The sequence below is a fragment of the Marmota monax genome, unplaced genomic scaffold (genome assembly GCF_021218885.2).
Source record: "Marmota monax isolate L192 unplaced genomic scaffold, Marmota_monax_Labrador192_F-V1.1 WCK01_AAM20220418_F8-fsc00007, whole genome shotgun sequence".
Taxonomy (NCBI): Eukaryota; Metazoa; Chordata; class Mammalia; order Rodentia; family Sciuridae; genus Marmota; species Marmota monax.
This window is the reverse complement of record NW_026692781.1, coordinates 1148768-1176608: the sequence shown is the minus strand read 5'-3', so window position 1 is coordinate 1176608 and position 27841 is coordinate 1148768. Positions and strand designations below refer to the sequence as shown.

The following is a 27841-nucleotide window of genomic DNA, read 5'->3' as shown; positions in this document are numbered from 1 at the left end:
AAAAAAAAAAACCTCAAGCCTGATTTACAGATGAGTCTACATCATATTTTCATAATGCTTAAGAGTGGAGAGCTGCAGAACTATATATAGTCTTATGCATGGGCAATTGTGAAGTACAGTAGAGATAGAAAATTCCCTCAATAGGCAGAAATTTGAATAGTAGATATGTTTGTCCACTGTGCCTGAAATGAGAGATGATCCACAGTATTAATCTATATTGGTTGATGGGCAGTTGCTACTGATTTATATGGTCAGGGCCTTGACTGGAAGACTAGTGACAGGGAAGTTTGAGGTTAGATAGTGTGGCCTTTCAAAATGTGCAGACCCTGAAAAAATTTGTGTCCTATTGTAATGCCCACCAAAGGATTTTTACTGGAGAGAAGGCTCTTAATCAAGTTGACAAAATGGCACACTCAGGATGTTGGTCAGACTCCCTTCCCAGCTATCTGAGAGTGTGTTCACTGCATCTATGCACAGTGGCCTTAGTGGCAGGAATGGAGGCTAGGTGTGCACGTGCTCAGCAACATTTGACTTTTCTAATGTGTCCTGACTTCTACTGGGTTCCTCATCTTGAATGAACAACATTGAGCCCCTGGGGTGGATCAGTGAAGCTGAATAGTTAGGGTAGATTATGCTGCTTATAAATCTGTTGTTTCTGTCTTCAAGTTGTTGGCCTGTTCCGCAGTAAGGAAGCTGGACCTTGTAAATATTTTTCCTATGCCAACTGGCATGTTAAATCCTGTCAGCAGAGGATACTGAAGGAACACCGAGGGTTAAAGATGGGTTTTCTTTCTAATTTCAGAGATACTCACTTGTCAGGCTCTTTCTGGGCATATTTTTCCTCCCTTGCTCAAGTCCTCACATGGTTTTCTCCAGTGCTGGGTACCTGCAGGGCATGGCTTCCTCTGAAGATGGCAAGCTTCACCCTCTGTATTTTCTCCACAGTTGGATTTGGGCAGTGGTAGTGTGTCCTGGAGCCATTGACATTATGGACCTGCTCCACAGCCCAGGTCACTGCTTGCCAGACATTCTTCCCAGATCCACACATGTGCATACTGGAGGTTCCACTAGATTGGTTGTTGCCCAGGGAGCTGGCTCCCTAACCTTCAATTCCAGAAAGTCAGAGCCATCTTGCTCCCAGCTGCACAAGAAAAGTGCACTTGAGTCCTGCAGAGGACAGCCTCTCAGACTCCAGCAGCCAGCAGTTTTTCTCATCACCTAGCTAGTTCTGGGGTTCTTTGCCCTCTCCATAAATGGCTTTTTCTGAGACTCCTGAGGGCAGATTTTGAGCAATTCCCGCATTTGTTAATTTTGTCACTTTACCCATTCATCTCCTCCTCTTCCCATTCTCTCAACAAGTCCGATTATTTAGTTCCATTTCCTGCTCTTCCTTTCTACCTTCTGGTGCTCCTTATCTCTCCAGTACCACCTTTACTGAAACTGAAAAACTTTAGAATTTTTCTAGAGCCTAAATTTGATTATAATCTCTTCTTAAAATTCATTCAATTATTTTTATTTCGTCCATCTAAAAATTATAAGATGTACCAGGTTCTCCATGAACTCCTCTTTACCTGACCTCTGAGCCTCATTTCCTGCCATTTCCCACCTCTGATTTCCACTACTGCTAACCTAAGGGACTGATCATGTCTTTTCTGGCTTCAGTGACTTTACATCTTTCATTCCTTCTCACTTCACCTTTTTGTTCACTTACCTAAAATTTGTTTACTTTTCAAGAGTCTATTCAACATTATCATCCCTGGGAAATTTTCCATAACATTTCTCAGCCCTCCGTGTTGCTTTCACAGACTATGTTCTCAGCTCATATGCCCCTGGTTTGTGATTGCCTGTTGACTTGCTGTGTTTCACATCAGTCTCTGTTTCTTGAACCTATGGGCTATCTTTAGTTTTGTAGTCACAGCCTAGAACAACATTTGATTCTTAAGAAATTACATAAATATAATTGTGTGGTTCTGCAGCTCCTTATATGAAGTTTTCAAACACAGGGGAAAAAAAAGAAAAATTTAACAAGTCACTCGATTCTTCACATAAAGTTCTTAAAGCAATTGAAGCTCAGAAACATTGGCATATCACTTTTACCAGAAATATACATCAAAATTTCAGGCATCTTTAGAAGTCAAAGTTTTAATTCCATAGTGAAAAGAACATACATAGGCAGTACAATTAGAGATAGTATATAGAACTAAGTTCATCCTATTTTGTACATTCATCTTAAAATTTCTTGCCAAAGGTCAGAGGAATTCATTTTAGAACTTGATTTTCTTATTTTAAATTTAGTTATAACTTTAGAAAAGAAGCTGAATAGTGTCAAAGTTAGTTTGCACTGCTGTAAAGAACATTTCCTTAGGATTGGGGTTGTGGCTCAGTGGTAGAGCGCTTGCCTCTTATGCATGAGGTACTGGGTTCATTCCTCAGCACCGAATAAAAATAAATAAAGAAATTGTGTCCATCTAAAACTAAATAAAACTTTTTTAAAAAGAACATTTCCTTTGAAATATGTTTAGGCTTTAGGGACAACAGGTATTTTCCCTTCCCTTTCTCCTGAAAATTAACTTACTGGATATAATTGTACATATAGTATGCAAGTGACTGAAATTCCTTCACATTACATTTTTTTTAAACATTGTGAGGAAAATCAACCTTCACTGTGATTCAGTCTGTCATCATTGTTCTATTTCCTTTCCTTCTTTTGCTTGTGGTGGTTCATACAAGGGTTTAGCAAACTTGTAACCATGTTTTTACAATCAACTGCAGGCAGTATTCCATCAATCCATATTCTGCCTTTGGAATCCTGGAGACCTTCAAGTGAAGATAGTGTATTTTCTTTTTGCTATTAGATTTTTGTATTTGTATGAGGTATTGAAAATAGCTGTTATGTAACAATGAAATTAAATATTCTTAATTTTCTTACCCTTACAGGGAATGTCAGGATTCACAAATACTATCAGGTGAACAAATCTATGAGAATACCAACTTAATTATTGTCAAAGATGCTGCATTACTTTGGGTAGTTGGAGTTCGAAGGTTAAGGGCAAGCTGTATAAAATGAAGCCATTATAGGTATCAGATGCCTGTTAGGAGCTGTCAGTATACCTTGCTTTTCTATGGATTTTCCCCTCCTAGAATTCCTTAATGAAGCTCTTAGACTTCTTGGTTATCTGCTTAATATGTTCTTTTAAAATAAAACTCAAAATATATTTGTAAAAAATAATCTTATGCAAATAATATAGTAGATGTTACCACCAGAGTTAACAAAAAATATAATTTTTTTTTTCCAGAGAGAAATTCTTAATGTTTTTCAGCTCCAATGAATTGTAGCTAATTATAACAATTGTTCTCTTTCAAAAGTGTAATTTGATTGAGGGCAGAATATCTTTGTATTCTTGTTAACCATAGAGTACATTGTTTGTAGCTTCAGTTCAGTTGTTTGAATGAATAAATTGTACTATGCCTATAAGGAATGAATAGCTACTAATAACATCTATCATTTCTATTTATAGGTTTTACCATTTAAAGAAACCTTCTTGCCAGCAAATCTATGATAAAAAATATAAGTAACAGAGGAAACAATAGCTATTATTTGTCAAGTAACAAGCATTTAATGTCAGAATGGCTCACCTAAAACGACTAGTAAAATTACATTTTAAAAGACATTACCATAAAAAGTTCTGGAAGCTTGGTGCAGTAATTTTTTTCTTTTTAATAGTTTTGATTTTAATGCAAAGAGAAGTAAGTGTTCAATATTCCAAAGAAGAATCAAGGATGGAAAGAAATATGAAAAACAAGAACAAGGTGTTTGATTTAATGCTAGAAGCTGTAAACAATATTAAAGATGCAATGCCAAAAATGCAAATAGGAGCACCTGTCAGGCAAAACATTGATGTTGGTGAGAGACCCTGTTTGCAAGGATATTATACAGCAGCAGAATTGAAACCTGCTCTTGACCGCCCACCACAAGATTCTAACGCACCTGGTGCTTCTGGCAAAGCATTCAAGACAACCAATTTAAGTATTGAAGAGCAAAAGGAAAAAGAACGTGGGGAAGTAAAACACTGTTTTAATGCTTTTGCAAGTGACAGGATTTCTTTACACCGAGATCTTGGACCTGACACCCGACCTCCTGAGTATGTTGAAGACTATTCATTATTTACTCTTTATTATGAGGGTTTGAAGGGGAGAGGCATTAGCTAAGGCATTTGCTTATTCTTTAGCCACTCTGAGGTGGGAAATCAGCAAATACTGTTTTTTTAATCTTTCATTTTTTTTGTTTATAACTATTAAGGATAGCTACCCATATCTCAGCTTGGTACATAGTACAGACATGAAAAGTTATTAGCTTTTAAATTAGAAGCAGAATTCTAGATCTGACTTCTTTACACAAGGAAATCCTTCATTCTTAAATGCTGTGATTTCCATATCTATTTAGAAGGAAATATTGGACAGTTTTTACAGAAAATGTAGGAGGTTGAGAAAGTTTGTTCACTTCTCTGTGTGCTGCTATAGAAAAGAAATTTTTTAAAAATGTGCCAAGATTTTGTAGCTACTAGATAATATTTTATGGATTTATAAACTAAACCTCAGACTTCATGGCTGCTTTGAATGTTTAACTAGGTTTCAGAATGCCCATTTTTTGGTATGCTTTCTCTTAATGAAGTTATTTTAACAATTATTAGTAAAAATCTTTGTCCATAATTTTTTAAAGTTCTCATATCTATAGGGTTGTTTTTCTTTAGATACTAAGAGGGCAAAACTCATTTAGTCACTTTGTTTACAAGTTTTTCTCAAGCATAGGATATTTTGATTAAAATTTCTCTCTGGGACCTAGTGTGCTTTCTCTGTGTCCTTAGTTTTGTTATCAGTAAGGTAATATTCAAATTTGATATTTTAATTGCAAAGGCCAAAATGAATTTTTGAGAATACTTGATTGGCAAATAGCAATCAAGCAACGGCCACCTATTTTGCTTTCCTGTTATAACAGATTATTTTTGGTTGTGAACCTGAAAGAAAAGGACTTTTGGGCTGGGGATGTGGCTCAAGCAGTAGCGCGCTCGCCTGGCATGCGTGCGGCCCGGGTTCGATCCTCAGCACCACATACAAAGATGTTGTATCCGCTGAGAACTAAAAAAAAATAAATATTAAAATTCTCTCTCTCTCTCTCTCTTTAAAAAAAAAAGAAAAGGACTTTTGTGGGCTGGTTTATTGCTTCATTCGGGTTTTTCTAGATTTGTAATGTTGATAACCTGCATCAACTATAGGAGTCCCTTAATGTTGAATTTGTACAGATTAGGCTTCTGTCACTTTGTGGTAATCTGTGTGATCCAAGGTGAAATGATTCATTTTGAAAAGAAATGAATGACTGTAAAATATTTTGTTATAATATGCATAGCTCCTTTCTCAATAGATTCAAATGCAGTATTACATTTTACTGATTTGGAGAGAGTTCTTGACCAAAAAGCAGTCCATACTAAAAATCAATAAGCATGATTTTTATTCTTTGAAATGTCAATATCAGCTCAAGATGAGCTTTTTTTGTTGTAGTCTTACGAGGCTATAGTAATGTTTGTCACTATTAATTGTTAAGTGAGTAAAAAGCAACTAAGCACATTAAGAGCATTTTATTTTTTGGTTATAATTAAAGGTTTGTTTATTTATTACTTTGGAAAGGATTTTGTGGTGATGGTGAAGATTTAATTGTTTGTTAATTTGAAAGTCACCTATATCCATAAGGAAGGTATTTTCCATTCTCATTCCACATATAGATCTAGTCTTTATTAATATGGATAATCATGTGACTAATTTAACCAAGTTTCTATATGCCCAATTTTTCTAATGGTTAACTAGAAAAATGTAGTCACTTTGATAAATTATTTTTTGCACTATTTTAAATAACATGTGAAATGATTTTTAAAGGATGAATCTAACATAAATTGTTTCAAACTGAATAGAGTTTGTAAAATCACACTGTGGAATTTTATCATTTGTATTAATGGTAAAACATGATGCTTTACTCTGGCTGCTCTGCCTTATTTTTAACTTCTAACTACTATTAGTAGTTATCAGTTAAGCAAATAAATCCCTAGCTTAAACCAAAGAAAATCCTTGTAAGATAAAGTAATAACATTTTATTGGTGTGAATGTTTGTGCACATTTATACTTTATATCTTCAGTTTTTTATAATACTTGATTAATGTTGTATTAACTAACTAACTGCATGGCAAATAAAGTTAGGGAAAAAAATTTAATCCCTAAATTTTACTCTCTCTCTCTCTCTCTAAAATGTTTATAAGACAATAAATCATGAAGTGCTTCTTTTCCTTCTTCTTCCTTAAAAAATAAAATACTATTTCATGGAGTTTTTCAGGATTTTTGCTTATTGTTTATGTGGGTTTATAAACCTTTATGTGTTAAAATATGAGCTCATATTTAGTCATTTATTTCTGTGTAATTATTATTCAAGAGAATATATGGTTTGTTTTTGAACTTTATTTGTAATTGGTAGTTTATTCAAAATTCAGCTCAGAATAAATACCTTGCTTTTACTCTAACAAATGAGGAAAAATGTGGTGCTTTACTTCTGACCATGCGCTTGTGTGGCGCTTTGAAATCGTGGAAGCTCTAGAGAGCCAAACCACTTTCACTCGGCACCACTCTCTCCTTTTCCTCTTCAGTGCTGTTGACACCTCCTCTTTGTATTTCACTCCCAACCTAATTCCTTTCTTATCACTATAAACATCCCACTCTGTGGAACTGCTCTTAGAAAAGGCTAAAGACATTCTCACTCAGGTATGGTTCTAAAGTCACTAATGAGATAATGTATGGATCCTTTTAGGGTGGCTTTCCCAGGCCTCCACTGTCAGGCTGGAGGCTACAGTGCCCCCCTATCCTTCAATGGCCCTGGAAAGCAAATGAAGTGTGTTGGGCTCTTATCTCCAAGAGTGAATGGTTTACTTCCTTATCTTTGGTTTTGAGCAGCAGTGTTTGCTTGAGTTCACACACTGTATTCCTAGTGTGGGAGGATTTGACTGGGTAGGAGGATTTTATAGTCTGTTGTCCAAAATTGTACAGCCACATTTGGTATTTAAGTGACTTTAAAGATGCAGTTGCTTTGTTTATCTTTGCCACAGTCCACACATGGTTTGTTTTATGTGCCAGTGTTTTGAAGCCCTCCTCCCGTATGTTAGTCACTTTAACTTCACCTCACTTCAGCGGGCTAGCTGCTGTGATTATCCCCACTTCCATCTCAAAGGCTGGAGGCTGAACATGGCCACTCACACCCAGTGACTTAAATAAAGATTATTTTTTCTGAGGAAATCATTGTTATTAAAATGAATTCAAAATCCATATATATAACTGAGGTTGTTAGCTAATGGATAACACCACTAATCAGAATTACTTGGGATTTTTCTCCCTTTGCCTATCACATTGTAGACAGAAGCACTGTCTTATAAAATGGACTTATAAAACGAATTTAGGTCTTTATTTTAAACTCCTAAATATGTCCTGTTAAAAGAAAATTTTTACATGCAAAAGTAGAGTACATTATTGGAGCAAAATCTCTAAAACACATAGGAAATGGTGTTAAGCATATGTCAAATGATGATCTACGTTCGATCTTTAGTTTGTGGTAGGCTGTCTTCCCCTTTTGATTTCATATGTTGATTAAAGTGATTAAATAAACTTGATAAATAAGAAATACATTACATATTTATGAAAGTTTCTAATAACTTTTAAAAATGAGTATTCAATTTAAAAAGTTGCAAATAAGAAAAATGGATGCTTTCAGCAAGAAAATAGAGAATTTTTTTTTTTTTTTTTACTTGAGCAATTACCAGGATTTTTCATTTTACATGTTTCTTTTTTGGAGGAGGTACCAAGGATGGAATTCAGGGGCACAAAGCCACTGAGCCACATCCCCAGCCCTATTTTGTATTTTATTTAGAGACAGGGTCTCACTGAGTTGCTTAGTGCCTTGCTTTTATTGAAACTGACTCTGAACTTGTGATCCTCCTGCCTCGGCCTCCTGAGCCTCCAGGATTACAGGTGTGCTCCACCATCCCTGGCCATGTTGTTTCTTTTATATGTTATTTTTTATTTAAAATGTTATTTGCTTTTAAATATTATACTGTTGAGAGGCATATAATAAGAAATTGTAGTTTGTATCAGTGGACATGATCTCTGGGTGACTAATCTGCTTGTAAAAATATGTTGCTATCCATTTACACTGATGTAGCATTAAGATTATCTTCCATAGAGAGTATTTGCTGTCTTTTTTTTTTGTGGTAAAGATTAAATAATGATAATTTTAGCAACAGCATAACTGTGAAGTAAACTAATAAAAGTCTTAATTGCTCTTCAACTTTTTTGGCTTCTTCTAGATGTATTGAACAAAAGTTTAAGCGCTGCCCTCCTCTGCCTACCACCAGCGTCATAATAGTTTTTCATAATGAAGCATGGTCCACACTGCTTAGAACTGTCCACAGTGTGCTCTATTCTTCACCTGCAATTCTGCTGAAGGAAATAATTTTGGTGGATGATGCTAGTGTAGATGGTAAGTGAGTACATGCAAATTAGATCGTTTTCTAAGTAAATCCGTGTGGTGGTGCACAAAGTCTACTTGCTTATATTTGCTTTATGTATGCCATCTAGGAACTGGAATATAATAGTTTGGATGGTGTGTATGATGAATGCAAGTAGAATCCAAGTATGTCCATATTCCAATATTTTGGAGTGCAAAAATATATTAAATGACGTTATTCACAACTTTCCAGTTCTCAATGTGTGGCTTTTATTTTAAGGCATAGTGGTTAGGAGCACAGACTTGAACCTGGAGGCAGGTTGCCTTGATTTAAATTCCTGTTTTGATTCTAACCAACTATGTAATTTGGACAAGTTACTTAATCTCTTTGCCTACATTTCTTTATTGATAAAATGAGGATAATATTATATTTATCAAATTTATTATAACATGTCATTAGTTTGTAAACCACTAAAAAGGAAAAAACCCACAGTCAATTAAACTAACATGACAATGATTATAAGAAGTATCTAATTTTGTTGCTGAGAATTAGGGAAATACAGAACTAACACATAATACTATGGTTGTTTTGAAAAATCAATGAGTTAATGTAAGTAACACACCAATTAATAAATAATATAAATCAGTAATTAAAATCAAGAAAGAGTCAATACATCATGTTTTACTTTGGCTTTTTTCTTCAGTGTTGATGTTTAACCTAAATCTCCATGAATGCTAGGTAAACATTTTACCACTGAGCTACATTGTCATCCATTGCCTTTTAAAAATATTGTGATATTATTTTCTAAATTAGCACAATTCTTTAATGCATTTCCACTTAAAATTATAAGTCAGGTACTAAATTACACATTTAAAATTTAAGTCACAAGGGTAATCTAACAAACATTCTAATTTGTTAAATTTTCAAAATAAAAAATACTTTAAGTATCAAACAGATTACCTTAATGACTACAGAATTTACTTCTAAATGAATCCAGGTATGGAGCCAAAATTTTGCAGATCTAATCCCAGCTCATGCACTAAGTAGTTGTTTTCTTATCTATAAAATGGAAATAATACTCTTTTATCAAGTCCAAAGCACTATCATTATTTATACCAATATTTCTTACATATGAGAAAAAAAAATGCTTACATTCTATCAGTTATAAAATATATCCAGATTTCAGACATGGTAATAAATGAAATTATTAACTTGGTTTATTTCATCATTTTTACATACAATTCTAAATGTTTTTATAATTTCAAAATTAAACATTTTGGTAAAATAGCATTATATTCTCAAGATACATGAATATTTAGGCAGAATAAAGTTATTTAACACCAGAGGTTTTTGGCCTGCATGTGAAACTTCCAACTCTAAAAATTGGAGCTTTATAATCCAAATCCCCTGGATTCAGATTATATGTTAGAGAGCTCTAGTTTTCATCTCTAATACCCTTGATCAGGTTAATTTGCCACTTAACCATGATTCACTGGTTTATTTACTACTGGCTCTGTTCTGGTTCCTTATTCTATCTAGTTGGACTATAGTCCATGGGTTTCAAGAGATGTCTGATTGAGTTCTGCTGACCTGCATGTTTTGCCTTTAGAACAAGAATAACAACAAACTTGATCGTAGAATCTCATTCTTTGGTTTCTTGAATGTTTTCTCTCAGACAACTTTTATTTGGGTTGATTTTCGAAAAAACAATAGGGACACGGTAGATTTACTTTTAGTAAGCCTTCATTTGAAGGTACCATTTTTATTTAACTGCACAAAATTTAAAAACTAAAGGAAATCAGAATGAAGAGATACTCATACATAATCTTCCTCCTGTTTCAACCATTTTAATCTTTTCATTTTCTTCTATAATTGCATCTAAATAAACATATAATGTTTATCTTATTATATCCATACCATAAATGTGATTTTGAAAGATGACATTTTCACATAATTTTGTTTATTTTACCTTCAAAACTTTTTTTTCCCATGACCCTGATGGACAGATGTTACTAACCATTCATCTTTCCTTCACACTGTAGCATTACTGTGTCATATGGCAGTGAGTAATATCCTTGAGCCTACATCACTTTCCTTCTTGTGCATTATACCTTTAGATAGTAATTTGGGAGAAATAGGACTGCTTGGTCAAAATATCTGAATATTTTTATAATTCTTTATGACACTTGACAGGAGATATGGGACAGTTTTCTTAGTGAAAGTTATCTTTGCATACTAGTGTCATTTGTCATTAAATCAAAGAACTATCCAATGAATACTACTGTGGGAAATATGTCCCTCTTTGCTGTAAAGGAGCCTGTGAAATAGAAACTAGCCCTTGATTTCAATGTATTTAGAGAAAAGTGCATAAATATGTAGATAGTCGGGTAATAATAAAATAGTTAAATCCCTTGGAGAGCAAACAAAAGAGCATTTTTAGAACATAAACCATAAATTCAGCCCTATCTTAATGCTGTATTTGTGCATTAATCTCTCATTTTATCCTCCCGTCAGTCTACTGTTGATGGGTCCTATTATCCCCATTTTATAGATAAGAATGTAAGGTACAGAAAAGGTGAACCAGCTTGTCCAAATTCATACAACTAAAAGTGATGGTGCCTGTAAATTGAACCCAGGACATCTGGTCCCATATAGGTTTGTGTGCTTAATCTCCAAAAAGAGAAGTATGGGACTAAATTTAGGAAGTATATAAGAATTTATATAAAATTCAGAATAAATTTTTAAAGTTTTTAGTAAATTCAAACAATGAGAGTCTATACTGAAGGGATTATAGTCACTCCTTTTTAAAATGTCAATTCCCATTAAGAACTTTGAAATTTTATAACTCCTTTAAAGTAGAATATATTTATTATTATATATACATATATATGCATATGTGTGTGTATGTGTGTGTTTAATTCTACTCTGAGATAATAGTGTTTAGATGGGTTAAGTTTACTATAAAGGCTGTTCATGAAGTCTCATCTCCCTTAAGAATGCTTAAACTTTAAATTAGCATCTCTCTTTTCTGTATCACCTGAGAACTGAAAAGACATATATATTCCCAGATAAAGTCAATGTCATCTGTACTTGCTTCTGAAGTATGGCAGAAGCAAACATCTACCCCAGGATATTATTGACTTTTTTTTTTTTTTTATTTCTAAATCTTTTTGAGGCTGTGGAATAGGCCCAAGAAAACCACTTGAAGAACTACATTATGTACTTAATGAGGAATCAAGAATTTAATGGCAAAAAGAGTAGGCTCAAGATGTTGTTTAAAAATATGAACAGCACTTGATTGACTTGATTAATGGATTTTTCTTTCACCTACTGTCTCAACTTTTGCTTATTATGTATCTCATCCAAATTGTAATGTTGAGTACCTCAAATTACATACCCATCATTACGGTTCTGCCTGTTTTTCATTTCCTGATTTACATGCTCCTTTTTACTTCTATATTTTTGCTGGAGAAAAATCTGTCAGGAGACTCCAAAACTTCCAAAATTTTTCTGCTGAGTCTTTGTAGAAATGTTCCCAAAATGCTGTGGCTCTGCTTGCCCTTTTCCTCAACATTGTATTCTTAAATCGTTTTGATCATTGCCTAAATATCAGAAAATCAATCCTTTTGATGCAGGTGATTTTTCATTAAGATTTCCAGATGTAAATGCCAATTTTAAAAATCACTGAATATCTTTTTGACCCAATTCCATTTCTTCTACTCCCATAGTCAGTCTGTTCTGAACTCTGAGTTTGTTTGTTTAACTCCTGGGGTCTACTCCATTTAAGTCTCTCACTTTCTTCCAAACACACTGTATTTTTTGTTATGAAGTGTTCACAATAAGCATGTGTAATAATTTTATGTGTTACATCGTTAGTTGTGATTTGCGCATAGAAACACCCCCTCCCCTTTTTCCCAGTAAAGAGTTAAAATAGACTTTTTCATTTTACTGGAAGAAGACATGCAACTATTAATATTATGAATTTGAAGGAGTCATTGTTGTTTCTTTCGTTTTAATATAGTATATATAAATTTAGAAAGCATTAATCCTGATTTTATTTTTCCCTACAGAGTACTTACATGAAAAGTTAGAAGAATATATAAAACAATTTTCTATAGTAAAGATAGTCAGACAAAAAGAAAGGAAAGGTCTGATCACAGCTCGGTTGCTAGGAGCAGCAGTAGCAACAGCTGAGACGCTCACATTTTTAGATGCTCACTGTAAGTATGTGTGTAGATGGAACATCTTCCCTTTCCTTCCCTTCCCTTCCCTCAAATTTAGAGGTTAATTTTATTTAGCTGTCTAATTGCATTATCTTGAACAACATTTTCAACTGATTATAGCAAAGATAAGGGCTCTGCCTAGGAACTTCACTTATATAGCTCTTAGCTCTTCTGTGTTCAAGTTTCCTCAACTTTAATGTTGCCATGACCAACTTTCCCAGTGAGGTATCCTTCCCTAGGATTCTCCCCCCTCCCCCCATATGCATTCTGTCCAAAAAAGAAAAAAAAAATTCCTTGTTATTTTTTAATCCCTACATATTAAAATGAAAATTTATTTAAGTCTAACCAATGCTGTCATTAAACTTTGTCCCAACTGAAACTTTTATACTTCAGTTCTTTTTTAAGACTTATGAACTCCTTCTTATGCCAAGTTATGGGTACCCCTTCCCAATGTCTTTTTCTGTCTCTTCCATGAATATTGTCAGTTTCATCATTTTTTGTTCCTATTAGTTTTTTTCTTTGTATTTTAATATTTTTCAGTGTCAACATTCTGTTTGTATATTTTGCTTTATGTTTTGGTGGTACTGGGATTGAACACAGGGACTTGATCATGCTAGGAATAAGCACTCTGTCACTGACCTACATCCCTAGCCCATAGTGTCAACATTTTAAAAATATTTAGAAAGTATACTTGGACCCAAATGTGCAGTGGGCATGATAAATATCTATAAATGTTATTTAGTCACTTGCACTATATACTTAGTGGGTTTTACTTATTATATGAGTGTTAATCTTTGAACTGGCCAGCCTATAGGTTATGTTTGACACAGTAACCGATTTTGAGTATACATTGATTGTTACAGAAGAACTTTTGGGTTTTCTTGAATTATTTAGAGATGTTGTATCCTGTATTCTCTGAATACTGGGCATTTAAAAGATGAAGAGAGATCTAAAGATACCTTTGTAAAGGAAAACACCGTTCTCTAGCATTTCTTCTTCTGATCCAAATTTTAATGTGATCCGACGGGGCATTCTTACTCTTCTGGGGAATATGTCTAATAGCCTTCTGCACAATGACTGCCAAATATTCCTCAATGGGGATCCCAGAATAGAACTGCATAGGTATTGTTTGGCTTTGCTCAGTATGTGGGACAGCCTATCCCATGATGAAAATCTACACCTTTCATGGGACTCCATGACCCCTACTGTCTTGGTCTGGGGCAGATTTGAATGGCTCTTCTTCAACTGCTAAAATCAGAATATTTTGACTCTTTCACTTACTTTTTCTTAAGCCCTACAGAGAGAAATGAAGTTTTCCGAAGGGACAGGTTTAAATTAGAGTACTTTGGGGACTAGATGGAAAGGTTAACTTTGATTCATATCCTCTTTTAAAGGGACACATATCATTTGAAGCTTAAACACATTAGTATCATTTTGCTTCTTCTAGGAGAAAAAGACCATCTGGAGGAAGATTTTCCTAGCCATGCTCAATCTTCCTTTACCCTTTTCATCCTGTTCTCCTCATGAGAGACATTTGGGAAATACTCTCTTTGGGAGATCTATCATACAACATTGTGACTACAGTATAAATATACTGTGTACTTAAATTTGTCAAGATTATATCTTAAATATTCTCACCAAACACGCACATATGAGATGATGGATATTTTAATTAGCTTGATTGTGACAATTATTTCATGAGTATAAATATATCAAAACTTGACATCATAAATACATAAAGTTATTATTTGTCTATTATAACTTATGAAAGCTGGAAAAAATAAATCACTATTACATACTTGTTCAAAACATAAATTATTTTCTTATTCTCATTTTTCTATAAATTTTCGTGCTAATGACTAAAGGAAAAAACCTTCAGTGTTCTCACTGAATTAACTAAACTTCTGTCTTCTTCAGGTGAGTGTTTCTATGGTTGGTTAGAACCTTTGCTGGCCAGAATAGCTGAAAACAACACTGCGGTGGTGAGTCCAGATATTGCCTCCATAGATATGAACACATTTGAATTCAACAAACCTTCTCCATATGGAGGTAACCATAATCGTGGAAATTTTGACTGGAGCCTTTCATTTGGCTGGGAATCACTTCCTGATCATGAAAAGCAAAGAAGGCAAGATGAAACCTACCCAATTAAGTAAGAGGACTGCTCTCAAAGTCTTATATTCATACTGTAATATCTTATATTAAATATGTACTCTGTATTTGCAGCAGTTGCCCCTGAGGTAATTCATACTAATAAAAGCAAAGAACACAGTTCTGTACATAGAAAATAATAAAGTAATTTACTTAAGCACACATGCATGATATTACTGAATAATAAGTTGGAAGTAAAATTTATCTCATATCTTCCTCATAAATCATCACTTAAGAATATTAAAACAAGTTTAGGAGAAGACACTAACTTTGGAGAAGACACTGAGAACTTATTCCCCCCCCCCCAAAAAAAAAAAACTTGACTTTAAAGACAGTATGTATAGGAAAAATTTGAAATTGTAATATATACCTTATAAAGTTCTTAAATAAGCTACTTAATTTTGTTTCGTTTTTATAACAAAGTTTGACAATGGATTGTTTTTCAGAACACCCACATTTGCGGGAGGCCTTTTTTCCATATCAAAAGAATATTTTGAGCATATTGGACGTTATGATGAAGAAATGGAAATTTGGGGAGGTGAAAATATAGAAATGTCTTTCAGAGTAAGTTTAGGAGACTAAATACAGCACACATGTTAAACAATGAAATGTGTTATGCTCTACTTGGCTGGTACAGATTGTTATGGATGTATGCAGTCTTTACTTCTTTTGCTTTCTAAATTTTAATTGCTGGAAATTTTGAAATAAGAATATTTCCTTTTAAATTGTAACTTGATACATTTATTCATGGTTGCCAATGTAACAAGAGGAATTGGTTAAAATCCCATGTCCAGGCAATAACACCAATTAATGCACTTGTAGCTACTGAATTCCAGCCAAGACAAATATAATTAAACCTAGTGCTTCAGGAAATGAGTTGATTATCAAGGGAGTCTGTGGAAAAACATTTGTGTATACTTTTAAAGTATATTGAACTTAACTCTTTGGATTAAATGAGCTATTTTTTAAAAATATGTGTGTTAAAAGTTAATATGAAAAATCAAAATGAAGATTTTGGATAGTCTCTACATGTATCTTATGTATTCACTTTCATGAGGTTTTTTTTTTTTTTGCTATGACCTTATCATTCATCTATTATCCCTTAGGCTGGAATGTACTGAAAAAAGAAATGAACTAGTTTTAAGTTTGGGCTGTGGGTTCATCACATACTGACAGTGATGATTTTATCCCAGTTTGGACTGCTTAAGGCTAGGGGTCTTGTTTTATTCATTCAGTGTTTTCAGCCCCTAGCCCTTGTATTTTAAGCATAATTTGTCGAATGGAACATATCACTGAGTTTTCTTATTTGTTTAAAGAAGAAAAAAGTGTATGTGATCACTTTCCCTAGTACTAGCATTTACTTTTAAACATGACTTCTTTTCAGATATTTTGCTTGCAATTATTTATGGCAGAACCAATTATTAAGACAGTTGAGTGAAATGTATTCATTTCATGATTTTCTGTTTTATTTGGAATTAGTGCAAATAAGTATAATGACCAACTACTTTACAAATTTACGAGACCATATTTCAGTAATAATGGCTATTTTCAATTGTTTTGCTTTTATATTATCAAATTTAATATATAAAAGATAAAGAGTCAGGGTGCACTTATCCCCAGATTGCTGGCTCATGCCTTAGAAGAGAAGCACTGTGGTTTAAGTGAAGTGACCATGTAAGTTGTATAAGATGGAAGCCAGTGTACAAGAGCCTTTGTTCTTCTGTGTATACTAGAGAACTTGCATGATTGTTTGCAAAAAGTAATTTGGGAATTAATTTTTATGAAAAATCCAAAAATCATTATTTTGTTAACCTACTTTCTGAAGATACATTTTTGTTGTCTTTAGAGTTTATACTGTTTAATAAAATTATTCTTTACATTTACAGAACTTATGTTGAACTGGCAGGGAATAGAGACTATTTGAAATTGGAGTAAACATCTTCTTTGTTTTGTTTTTATTAATATGTTAAAGGTGAATTTAAAAGCAACACTTTGATTTTTCCCCAAATACTGTAAATTTAAACAAATATCATTAATTATCAGGTATGGCAATGTGGTGGGCAGTTGGAGATTATGCCTTGCTCTGTTGTTGGACATGTTTTTCGCAGCAAAAGCCCTCATACCTTTCCAAAAGGCACTCAGGTGATTGCTCGCAACCAAGTTCGCCTTGCAGAAGTCTGGATGGATGAATATAAGGAGATATTTTATAGGAGAAACACAGATGCAGCAAAAATTGTTAAACAAGTAAGTTAAAGCTAAATTATTATGTTATGATAAATAAAAAACCTATACCAATGTCTCATATTCTTTTGCTTGATTGCCTCAAGTACAAAACATTTTGTCAAAATTATTTTTGAAGCTACAATTTTAACTCTTAAAATGTGTAACTGAAGGATGATCATTTTCTCTTTTAAGAAAAAATATTAAGCAAACTACTTTTCAAAATTTCAGACATTCTGCTTGATATTATCATTTTTCATTTGAAAGATATTTTTGTGACAATCTTGTTTCAGTATTTTGCTTTTAAAAATTAGATTAAGTAAAAGTGCTTTTTACTGGTTTTGGGGGATGTGATCGACAACTAAATATTGGTTTTAAGTGCTTTTTCAAACTGAAGGTAGAAAAGATGTCTCAGTGTGGTGCAAGGATGGACAGGAATATCAAGCCTTTTCCCCTTGAAGTTTCAGTTCTGCTACTCTCTGGAGGTGTACCTTGGCAGAGCCCCTTTAGGAACATACGGTGGGGATGGCACTTCATAGAGTGGTGTCTGGGAGCTGGAGGTGGAGTGTGTGACAGGTCTTTTCCTTTCTCCTTGCCTGACTTAAGGGATGGAATACATGCCTTGGCTCTTCCCCAGAGTAGCTGTGAAATAAGAATATGATAACAAACATAGAGTGACCCTGTCTCTAACCTGTCAGAGATCACCTAGTCAGCAAAAACATAATGCTTAGCACATTAGAGCTGAGTTCCATCTACATGAACAGCAGTATGAAAGCACTGGGTGTGGTATAGATTAACCAGACAGTTTCAGAACATGCTTCAGTAAATGGCACCCGAGCCTGTCTTTGTAGGAAACAGCTCTAATTTGAGGTGGTGGTGGTATTTATTGGGAGTCAAGGACATCAACATTTTGAGTGGTAGTAAAGAAAGATTTGGTTAACTGTATGTTCTCGTTGTTCTCTGATGTCTCCCTGTAACATGTCAGTAAGATGCAAATTCAGAGCACTACTGGGTTAGACTGCAATCTTTTTAACTCAAGACCACTAAGACAAATTAGGTAGATTATGTACTGCACAAGATTACTTGGCTAAGGCAGCAAGTGGATGCTAACTAAATGAAGCTCTGCTTGTCACCCACAGAGGGGTGAGTGAGCCATTAGGCACCTCTTCTTGCCATAAAGCACATAAATCTACTTGAGCTAAGCAGAATCCTTAAGAGTCATACATTTTGTCAAACCCTGAGTGCATGACATTGAAGTTGGGATAAGAAAATATTTTCCTTTGTTGAAATGATAAGTTGAGTATTTAGTATTTACTTTTTTGTCATACAGTTAGATATCAAACATAATTTATCTGTGAAAATTTGCCTATTAGGCAAATACATATTTAGTTTAATGATGTTTTCAAAAGAAAGTTCTCTTTTTCTACTAAAAGCCTAGTTTGGAATATTAAGAGTAAGGCTCTTACACTAGAAAAAAGAAATGTATTCCCAATTGTGCTGTTTTGTAGTGGTTGTTTTTGTGTTCTTGACGAGGGAATGGAAATTACACTGTGTATACTGTTTATGTACTCCTACTTTCTCTCACCTTGCTCTACAGACAACTAAGTGTAAAGTTGGGATTAATTTAGAATGCTCCCACTGCCACTCCTGTGCCCACAGAATTTCAGTAGAGATCTTTGTACTGTAGAAAGAAATTTGTGGCACAAATGAAGAATGAAATACTGTCTGGTCAGCACTACAATGATACTTGATTCTCCTTGAAGCCAGGAAGGATTGGGCAAGCATGCTCATTGCCTAAATGAATGGCAAATGCTGTTAAGATGTGTCTTGTATTTTGGACCACAATTTTATTTTTTTCTTCCTAAATATAAACACAAACAGGAGCTTTGAAGTCCATTAGTAGAGCTATTTTGATGAAGCATTCCTTCATTTCTCATCCTTCTCTAGAAATCGTTCGGTGATCTTTCAAAAAGATTTGAAATAAAAAACCGCCTTCAGTGTAAGAACTTTACATGGTATCTGAAAACTATTTATCCAGAAGTGTATGTGCCAGACCTTAATCCTGTTATATCTGGATATGTAAGTATTTTCCTGTTCCTTTACTCCTTGCCACTAATATTTTGTGGTTTAGGGAAAAATGTTGGAATACTTTTTGGTATATTCCTTTTGAGAGTTTACATTTACATTTACAATTTTACAACATTACTTCCTAGGAATTAATTGGAAAATGTAAACTACATAGATTAATTTTTTATGATTTGAAATTTTCCCTTTAGATTAAAAGTGTTAGTCAGCCTCTGTGCCTGGATGTTGGAGAAAATAATCAAGGAGGCAAACCATTGATTCTGTACACATGTCATGGACTTGGGGGAAACCAGGTGAGTGTCAGAAATCCTACCTTCTCACTAGCAACTACAGATACAAGTAAGATGTTACTTATTTTTCAGATGTCCTAACTCATCTTTTTTTATTCCAGTAAGCTAGTGTGTGACATATTTTTAGACTGAGACTGATGACTGATACTGAAGTTGTAAAGTATTTTGCCTTGGTTTCCAATCTGGCTCTGAAAATAATTTGAAGTTGCTTACCCATTCAGTAAAAAGAAAAATGGGAAAATAGCAGAGTACATGCCTTTAGAAATGTTTAGAACATGATCTTTTATATATATTTTTAATGTTTTTGTGACTCTTGACATGGTGATTTAACAAGATTATAAATAAGCCCATGTTTAATGGGATTTAATAGCAAATTATATCCAGTGGTAATAACAACACAGCTACATTGTAAGCTCTTTTTGTGGGCCATGATATTATTTAAGTAACACCCTCTGCTCCCCCCAAATGTATGTTCTTTATTCACTTTAGTCAGATCCCGGCTTGTTACCATCTATCTTACCAGTTAATACTAAAATGCTAAATGTTACTATCTAGCTCTATGGGTAGGTAACATATTACATATTAAGTTTCTGTATTTTATCTTCCTTTCTTTACCATTTTCAAGTTAACTCTCAGAAGGATTAAATTCTCTCTCTCTCGTTTATCATTAATCAAATTCACTGAGTGACCCCTGCATGCCAGATACTCTGAGGGGCTTAAAACCATTTAGATTCTAACTCCTTCAGGAAACCCCTTTCAAAACTGGCAGCTATAGTCAGTATGAAGGGTTTGAGATAAAGCATTCGGAGTGCTGTGGGGTTTGAATTAGACTGGGTACCCATACATTTTCCTGGGAAAGATGACACTGGAAACATGTTTTTGAAGGGTAAGTATGAAAAAGATAGGTAGCTGGTAGAAATGAGAACAAAATGAAGAATGTGAAGAGAGATTTAATAAGAAGTGGAGCCTGGAATGTGTGTTTTCTGGGAACAGAAGGTATTTTGATGTAGAGTCCAGGCTATGTGGTTAGGAGTTTTACAGTATTAAGTACTCATAATATGTAACTGAAGTTTTCAGTTTTAGGAAGAAAGGGTCAATTTATCTCCTGTTCTATTTTCTTCCATACATCTTTCTAATCATTGGGCTTTGCTTAATCCAGTTTTGATCTTTTTTCACCTGAAGTAATCAATCCACTGAGGGTAGATTATATAGATACCAGAAGCCAGTGCCAGTGAACTGGATCTATCACTGTATGGTCAAGGGGTAATTGTGCTAACCCATATTACCTTTAGAAAGTCAACATTATTCAGTATTTGCTCTATAATGGGTGTTCTAAGTAGATACATCAGCTAGTCACACACACAATTTCAATAGTATACTATAGAAAGTAATCTCTAACGTATGTGGGTATGTGGAAGCCTTGAAAAGGTGAAATTTTGTACAATAGGACAAATTCAGGGAGTGCCAAAGAGGGAAGGTAATATTCTAGTTGGTTGCTGAAGGATGAAAAGGAGTCAGGCAGGCAGAAAAGGGTCAGAAGGGCTTTCCAGACATCAGCACAGACTGCAAAGCAAAGCCATAGGTTATGGACGCATGTATTCTGCACTGGTAGAGTTGCATGACAGGAGCAGAGTATACCACTGGGGCAATCATTGATGCAAGATTGAAAATTGGCCATTTCAGGCACCAATTAAGGAAGATGGAGTTTATCTTAGCAACAGCAGTAATGCACTTAAGCTGGGCCAGTAGGGGATCAGACCACTGCTATGAAAGACCAACTGACAGCAGGTAGGACTGCTGCATTACAGGATGAGAAATTGGAGGTAGCTGGAGGCATTGCAGTATAAATTTTTATGGTCTAAGAAAGAAAAGAATACAACAGTAAGAATGGACAGGATGATAACATCTGAGAGGAAAACTCAGAGACTAATTAATTGGGTGCATCAATAATAGTAACAACAGCTTAAAGTGAATCAGCTGCTTACCACTTCATAGTCTTTGTTCTAATCCATTTATCTTCATAATCCTGTGGGAGGAACTCTTAAGTTACCCACTTTACAGTTGAGGAAACAGATACAGAGTGCCTGTAGTTTCTAATTTAGTGCAAGTGCCTTTGATTGAGATGAAGGAGTGAAGGAAAATTTTGAGGAGAGAAGACCAGTCAAGGACTTGATGGAGCTTCAGAGGCCCTTTTTTGCAGTGTGCCTGCCTGTGCTAGTCCAGCTCTACCTGATGACTTAGTTTCTGGTGTGGAGAGAAACACCTTGTTCATTAAGTAACCACTGTTGATGATAGACTGAAGGAGGACTATAGTATCTCCTCTCATAAATGCTCAGCTTATGTTTCTGATAACTTCTTAGTGTAATATTTTGTTGGGGGGCATGCCTTTAGTATTCCTTGAGTGGCTAATTTTGTTTTGCAACCAAACAAACACACCAGGTGCTTTTATCAGTAACGGCACCCTTTTTCCACAGTACTTTGAATATTCGGTGCAGCGTGAAATCCGGCATAACATCCAGAAGGAACTGTGTCTTCATGCTGTCCAAGGCATCGTTCAGCTACAGGCATGTGCCTATAAAGGTCACAAGACAGTTGCTGCTGGAGAACAGATATGGGAGATCCAGAAGGTACCTCAATGCAGTTAACTCACCCACTACTTTATGATTTTGATGAGCTCTAATTGCTTATCTAGGAAAATGCATGAAATATAGTTCATTGTTATCCATTAGAACTTTTCTGCCTTTATTAACTTTCTTATATGTTTCTACCCATGTGATAAGAGAATATACCTATGAATTAAGTACTCCTAGGAACAAAATAATCATAAAGTTGCTTGATTAAAGCATAGTTTATGTATCTCAAGATCTTCTGTGAATTATTAAAAACAGTTACTCCATTTTTATGTTTTAGGGTTTCTTACAATACTTTTTGCAGCAGTCACTATTTTTCTTGGCATGCATAGAAAAAAAACTGTTCATATTTTAATGTGAAGTGATTAATTTTTCTTCTCCATTTTAGTACTTTTTCATTAATGTAGGATTGAGAGGTTGCATGACAAATCTCTTGTTTTAAAACACATCTTAAGGTTTGGCTAGACTATACCACCACTTAACTAAAAAAAAATATTTAGTGCAATACCAGAATATTGTAAGACTGGCTTTTATGATTTATGATTTTTAGGAGTTTCATATATATATATATATATATATATATATATATATATATATATATATATATATATATATATAATCAGTGGATTGTTTTTTGCTTGAAAACTTGATTCAGACCTTGCTCTGTGTACCTCTCTTTCCATTTAATGCCTTATATTAGTTGATCAGTAGTGGTATGCACTGTTGTTTACATCAGAAACCCATCATATTTTATCAAACATGATTCATCTTAGGCAGATTTAAAGTTAAGAAAGATATACATTTGGAATGCAATTCTCCCTTTAGCTTTAATAAGACCATAATGTCATGTTGGTATTTATCACTTAGCTATGAGTCTTGAAACTTAACGTTTGTTGTGTTTTCTTTTATTGCAGGATCAACTTCTATATAATCCATTCTTAAAAATGTGCCTTTCAGCAAATGGAGAGCATCCGAGTTTAGTGTTATGCAATCCATCAGATATACTCCAAAAATGGATTTTTAACCAAAATGATTAAGTGTTCCTTAAAATTAAGGAGTTGAAAAGGAGATATTTTTTCTCATAAAACTGTGACTAGGCATACACTGTAGTTTTTGAAAATTATGCAAAAGCAGCTAATTGTAACTTATTTCCAAGTGCATTTTTCTTATTTATATTCTAAAATGTCTATGTAGCACTGCTACAGAAATCCCATAATTCTCTTTCAAAGCACAATAGCTAGTGATACCAAAGATTATTGTCCAGATATAGAAGAAATGTTTACAGTGTGATGAAAATAATCTTCCTAGGAGAGTGATGTTTGTGTTCTGCACACTTGAGTGTCTGCATAGCTACATTCACACACTCAAGACTTAAAATATTTCCCCTAGTTTTGTGGGGTGATGGAGAAAACTTTGATACTGTATTTTTATAACTACATAGAAATGGATCAATGAAGGCCAAACATTGGCCTTTGTATGCAAACCAGGAACTTTTTGTAGATCTAGAATTTGTAGATCTATTATTTTAAAATGCAGGTAAAATGTTTCTGTCTTTGGTTACTTATCTGTCAAAAATAGTACATGAATTTGAATAAGGAGAAAAATATTTTTAACACTTAAATTTCTGGGCAAATTTAAAACTATTTTGTAATCTGAAGTCTACTCCACCGGATGCACTTAAGTCTTCCCTAAATAGCTTTTCCTAAGTAACTATACTGTGTGTTTTCCCATTGTAATTTTAAAAAACTTCACAGATTATTATATGTTGATAAGGTGTCCTTTTCCTTCCTACTAGTCTTTTTTTATGTTACCAAAAAACACTAATCTTGAAGATTCATGATATTGAATTTCAAATGCAAAATACTTGACTGACTTAATGCTAAATTTTATGTTATTGATTTATTATAGATTGTTTTTGTAATGGATTTTTTTGTCAAAAGAGCCTTATTTTTATCTATGTGGAAAACACAATAAAATATCCAAAACACTATTGTAATCACTTGTTTAAGTTTTTTTCCTTTTCTAGATAAAATATGTAATTGACAGAAGGCGGGGGGACAAAAGAATTTTGTATACTGAATTTCTAGGCCCCTATTATTTGTAGAGCCATCAGATTTTCTTAAGAAAAGTTCAAGTTTTTGATGGGATTGGCATAAAAATTGGAGAATGGAGAAAATGTATGTTAGGTATTTAGAAAATTTTACATGAATTTTTGATAATTTTGAACATCCAATAAATGATGTTTTTTAAAATATGTCATGCTTACTTAAGACATGAAACACTTTTTTCTTTTTGATAATTTTATATAGAGATATCTTATATTCTTATTCCACAGGTGGAATTTGATTGGCTTTGTATTTTAGGTGGTTGGCAGCCAGGCAGAGAATCAATTGTACAAAAGAAAACACTTCTTGATTATGGGTTCCATCTTCTCAATTATAACTTTAAACTTGCATGAAAGTCCTGCACTATTTGATTACAATGCCACCTTTCATTTCAGTTCAGCTAGCACTTATTATTGTGTGTCTAACTTGGATCAGGAGTAAACATAGCAAGTCTTGTCTTTGCCTTTGAGCTCTGCCTCCTGGGGCAAAAATAAATAATTCTGAAATAGTGAGTGCCAGTATGAAGTTACATTTTATGATGCAAATGGCAGCTCTCTATTCATATTTGATATTTCATTAATAAGCAAATATATTTGTCTATTATAGCTCATAATAATCTATGTTGTTAAATGAGTAGTAGGGCCCACTTACATGTGCAATTTTTATTTCTCTGTTGGTTATATTAGACATAAACATCCACTGCCAAATGCTTCTTATAAAGCTTGTTATGTCTCCAGAAATAATACAAAAAACCCCACAATTTTTCAAAGATATCTTATAAATGAACTTAAGTGTGTTTAGAACAACAAAACCAACTGAGTCCTTCCATGTATCAGTCATATGTTGTCATATTGTGATCCAACTGAAATCTATTTAGATTAGTTGGTTTTATTACGGCTGAGTTGAATGCATCCACAGGGAAAGTTCTTACCTGATATGGGAGCCTCAGGCTGTTGCTCAAGTGTCATATCAGTAATTTCATTAAAGATTGGCCCTTTGGGGTGGGTAGTGGCCTTTTTTTAAAGTTTGAGTTTTGGAACAGTGTTAACAGGGAGTTATTTATGGAGCCTGGCTGCCATCCACCTGAACAATTTGAATGTACTCAAGTGTGAAATTGTGGAACTCTTGCTCAATTTGAAGCTGCCATGGCAAATGGTCTAGTTGCTACAGAAGACCTGGCATGTTGCCTTCATTCCAGAGCACCAAGTCCTCAGATCTCTGGGTGAGTAAGAGGCACTGCCAAACCTGCTCGGGTCAACCTGATGGGCAGTCTCACTGAAAGCTGAAATGTGACTACACAAATAGCCTTAAGATAAAATAAGCTATATGATAAAATTGGCTATTACTATGATCAGTGATGATATATTTTAGGTTCCTTTATTACTAGAGAATGGTCTTCATAGTTAAATAACAAAATACTATGTAAACCATCAAAACATAAGTGCAGCCAGGTGCCATAGGCTGAGCCAGGAGGATTGCAAGTGTGGGGTCAGCCTCAACAACTTAACTCGCAGCAATTTAAACCCTATCTCAAAGTAAAAACTTAAAATAGAAAGGTCTGGGGATTTAGCTCAGTGGTAAAGCACCCTGGTTCAATCTCCAGTTACCTCCCCACCCCCAAAAAATGCAAAAAGGAAGGGAACTGCTATTTCTGATAAAATACATTTGAGTAAGTTTGAATTTGACTTTTTAATTGAAATAAAAAACTTAGTGAGATTCTGAACTGAAATTGCTTTACAATTCACTTTAACAAAAACAAAAATAAATGCATCTTTAATGCAGGAAAGATGTAAATTATAAATGATTCTTAAACTTTATTGTACACACCTGGAGAGCTTATTAAAATGCAAATTCTAATGTATTAAGCCTGAGAGGAACTGATAATTCTGTATTTCTAATATGCTCTCAAGTAACATCAAGGGTTTGGTTCTGGAACCACATTTTGCTGCCCTCTGAATCAGTGTCTTAGCTTCTTTGAGACTACAGTGACTCCTACCATGTTTTGTATTCCTTATTACTTTAGGTATCACTGTAAGTTAATACCTATCATTCTTTATTGTCATTATGGTTTCCTGGCAGTTCCTACATCCTTTGCATACACTTAATTTGATAATTCCACTACTACAGACAACAAAAAAATAAGTCTTATAAAGCCTCATATGACATTTACATTCCAGTGTACCCTTACACTTAAATAATAAGTGTAGTAAGTATAGATTTCTTGGTTGGAAATAAATATGTTGAAGGCCTGACTCCATCATTTTCTAAATCACAGTATTGAAAACTCTAATCCATTGATGATTCTTGATTCTTGGTTACTGATCATTATTTTTTTTCTCTCTCTAAGTACTCACAGATCTTCTCTTTGCCCCAATATTCTGAAATTTCACAGGAAGTTTCCTAGTAGTACCCACATTACTATGCTCTTTAAGTACCCATGTCTTTAAATTCTGGAAAAAAAAATTCAAATAGTTCTTAATTCTGTCTCTTTTGTATTCTCAGTATCTTTCTGGAAATCTTATTATATCAGCCCCCAAATATGTTGATTTACTATTCCGTTTGGGGTGGGTAACTTTTCTCACCAATCTTCCATATCTTTGTCTTCTATTCCTATTTTCTAGGAAAGAAAATAAGATGTTTTACATTTTTTTCCTCTAAGCCTTCTACCAAGTCTTATGTTTATATCATTTATAATTTCCAAGATCTCATTCTTATTTTCATAGTGCTTCTTGTATACTATTTTGCTATTATATGGACATATCTTTCTTATCTTTCTAAGGATTTTAATGGTTATTTTCTTTGTCCTAACTCTCCGTCTACTTTCATAGTCTGTTTTCTCCAGACTGGTTTTTGTTTGTTTGTTTGTTTAATTCTATTGGGTTTACTCTCTGCATTTTATAATGGATCCATTTCTCAAATGTCTTGTGATTGTTCATTGACTAACAGAGGGGCCTAGCCTACTTGGTAAATCTTCTTAGATTCTCATAGTGTGGGCAGAGCTTTGTTGACTGTCGTCTTCCCTACATAGTGACCAGATTGGGTCTCTTGTACTGCAAAACTAAATGACAGGTTAAATCCCCAGAGAAGAATCTTCCAGTCTCCTGCCTAGTGGGTATAAGCCTACTGTTATTGAACTGGGATTCATTTTCAGTATGTGACTATTAGCCTCCATTATGCTGCTGTCCCATGCTCTAGAGAACATGCTTTAACCTCTCTGGTGAGAGAATGTCTAGGTTTATGCTTAATGCAGAAGACTGAGGGTCTACCAGTCAGTAAATAGACTGGTAAGCTAGTCATCCTGCCCAAACACCCCACTCTCTCCCTCACCGGGTACCACCAATTCCTCATCCTCTCTCAGGTTGTGCAGTGTGAAATCAATTTCTGCTCTTCTTTCTCCACTGCTGACTATGGTTTCCTTGTCAGCACTCACTACTGATTTGCTTCTTGGGCTTCAATATGGTATGGTCATCAAACTTCTCCTGTTCTTTCTCCCTATGGATCTGTCAATTTCTCCATGTATCTTCATGTATTTTGGAAAGGAAAAATAAAACTTGAGAGTAGGATCTGGTATTCTTGATGGAAAATCTCCACTCATTCTTCAGT

The 27841-nt window shown here is 34.2% G+C and overlaps 1 protein-coding gene across 2 annotated transcripts in view; it reads left to right on the top strand.

Annotated features, from left to right (window-relative positions):
• The window catches only part of Galnt3 (polypeptide N-acetylgalactosaminyltransferase 3), a 36746-nt gene extending 12617 nt beyond the window's left edge, over positions 1 to 24129 (top strand). Inside the window, exons 2-12 of one of the 2 annotated variants that reach the window (XM_058580145.1) lie at positions 2938 to 2966; positions 3519 to 4142; positions 8394 to 8566; positions 12605 to 12754; positions 14675 to 14909; positions 15355 to 15472; positions 16952 to 17152; positions 19076 to 19207; positions 19405 to 19506; positions 21978 to 22130; positions 23048 to 24129. In XM_058580145.1, the coding sequence (XP_058436128.1) occupies positions 3628 to 4142; positions 8394 to 8566; positions 12605 to 12754; positions 14675 to 14909; positions 15355 to 15472; positions 16952 to 17152; positions 19076 to 19207; positions 19405 to 19506; positions 21978 to 22130; positions 23048 to 23170 (1902 nt within the window). In that variant the 5' untranslated portion in view covers positions 2938 to 2966; positions 3519 to 3627 and the 3' untranslated portion in view covers positions 23171 to 24129. The remainder of the gene's footprint in view (positions 1 to 2937; positions 2967 to 3518; positions 4143 to 8393; positions 8567 to 12604; positions 12755 to 14674; positions 14910 to 15354; positions 15473 to 16951; positions 17153 to 19075; positions 19208 to 19404; positions 19507 to 21977; positions 22131 to 23047) is intronic. The other variant, XM_046447611.2, reaches the window with a different exon arrangement.
• Positions 24130 to 27841: the final 3712 nt, after the last annotated feature.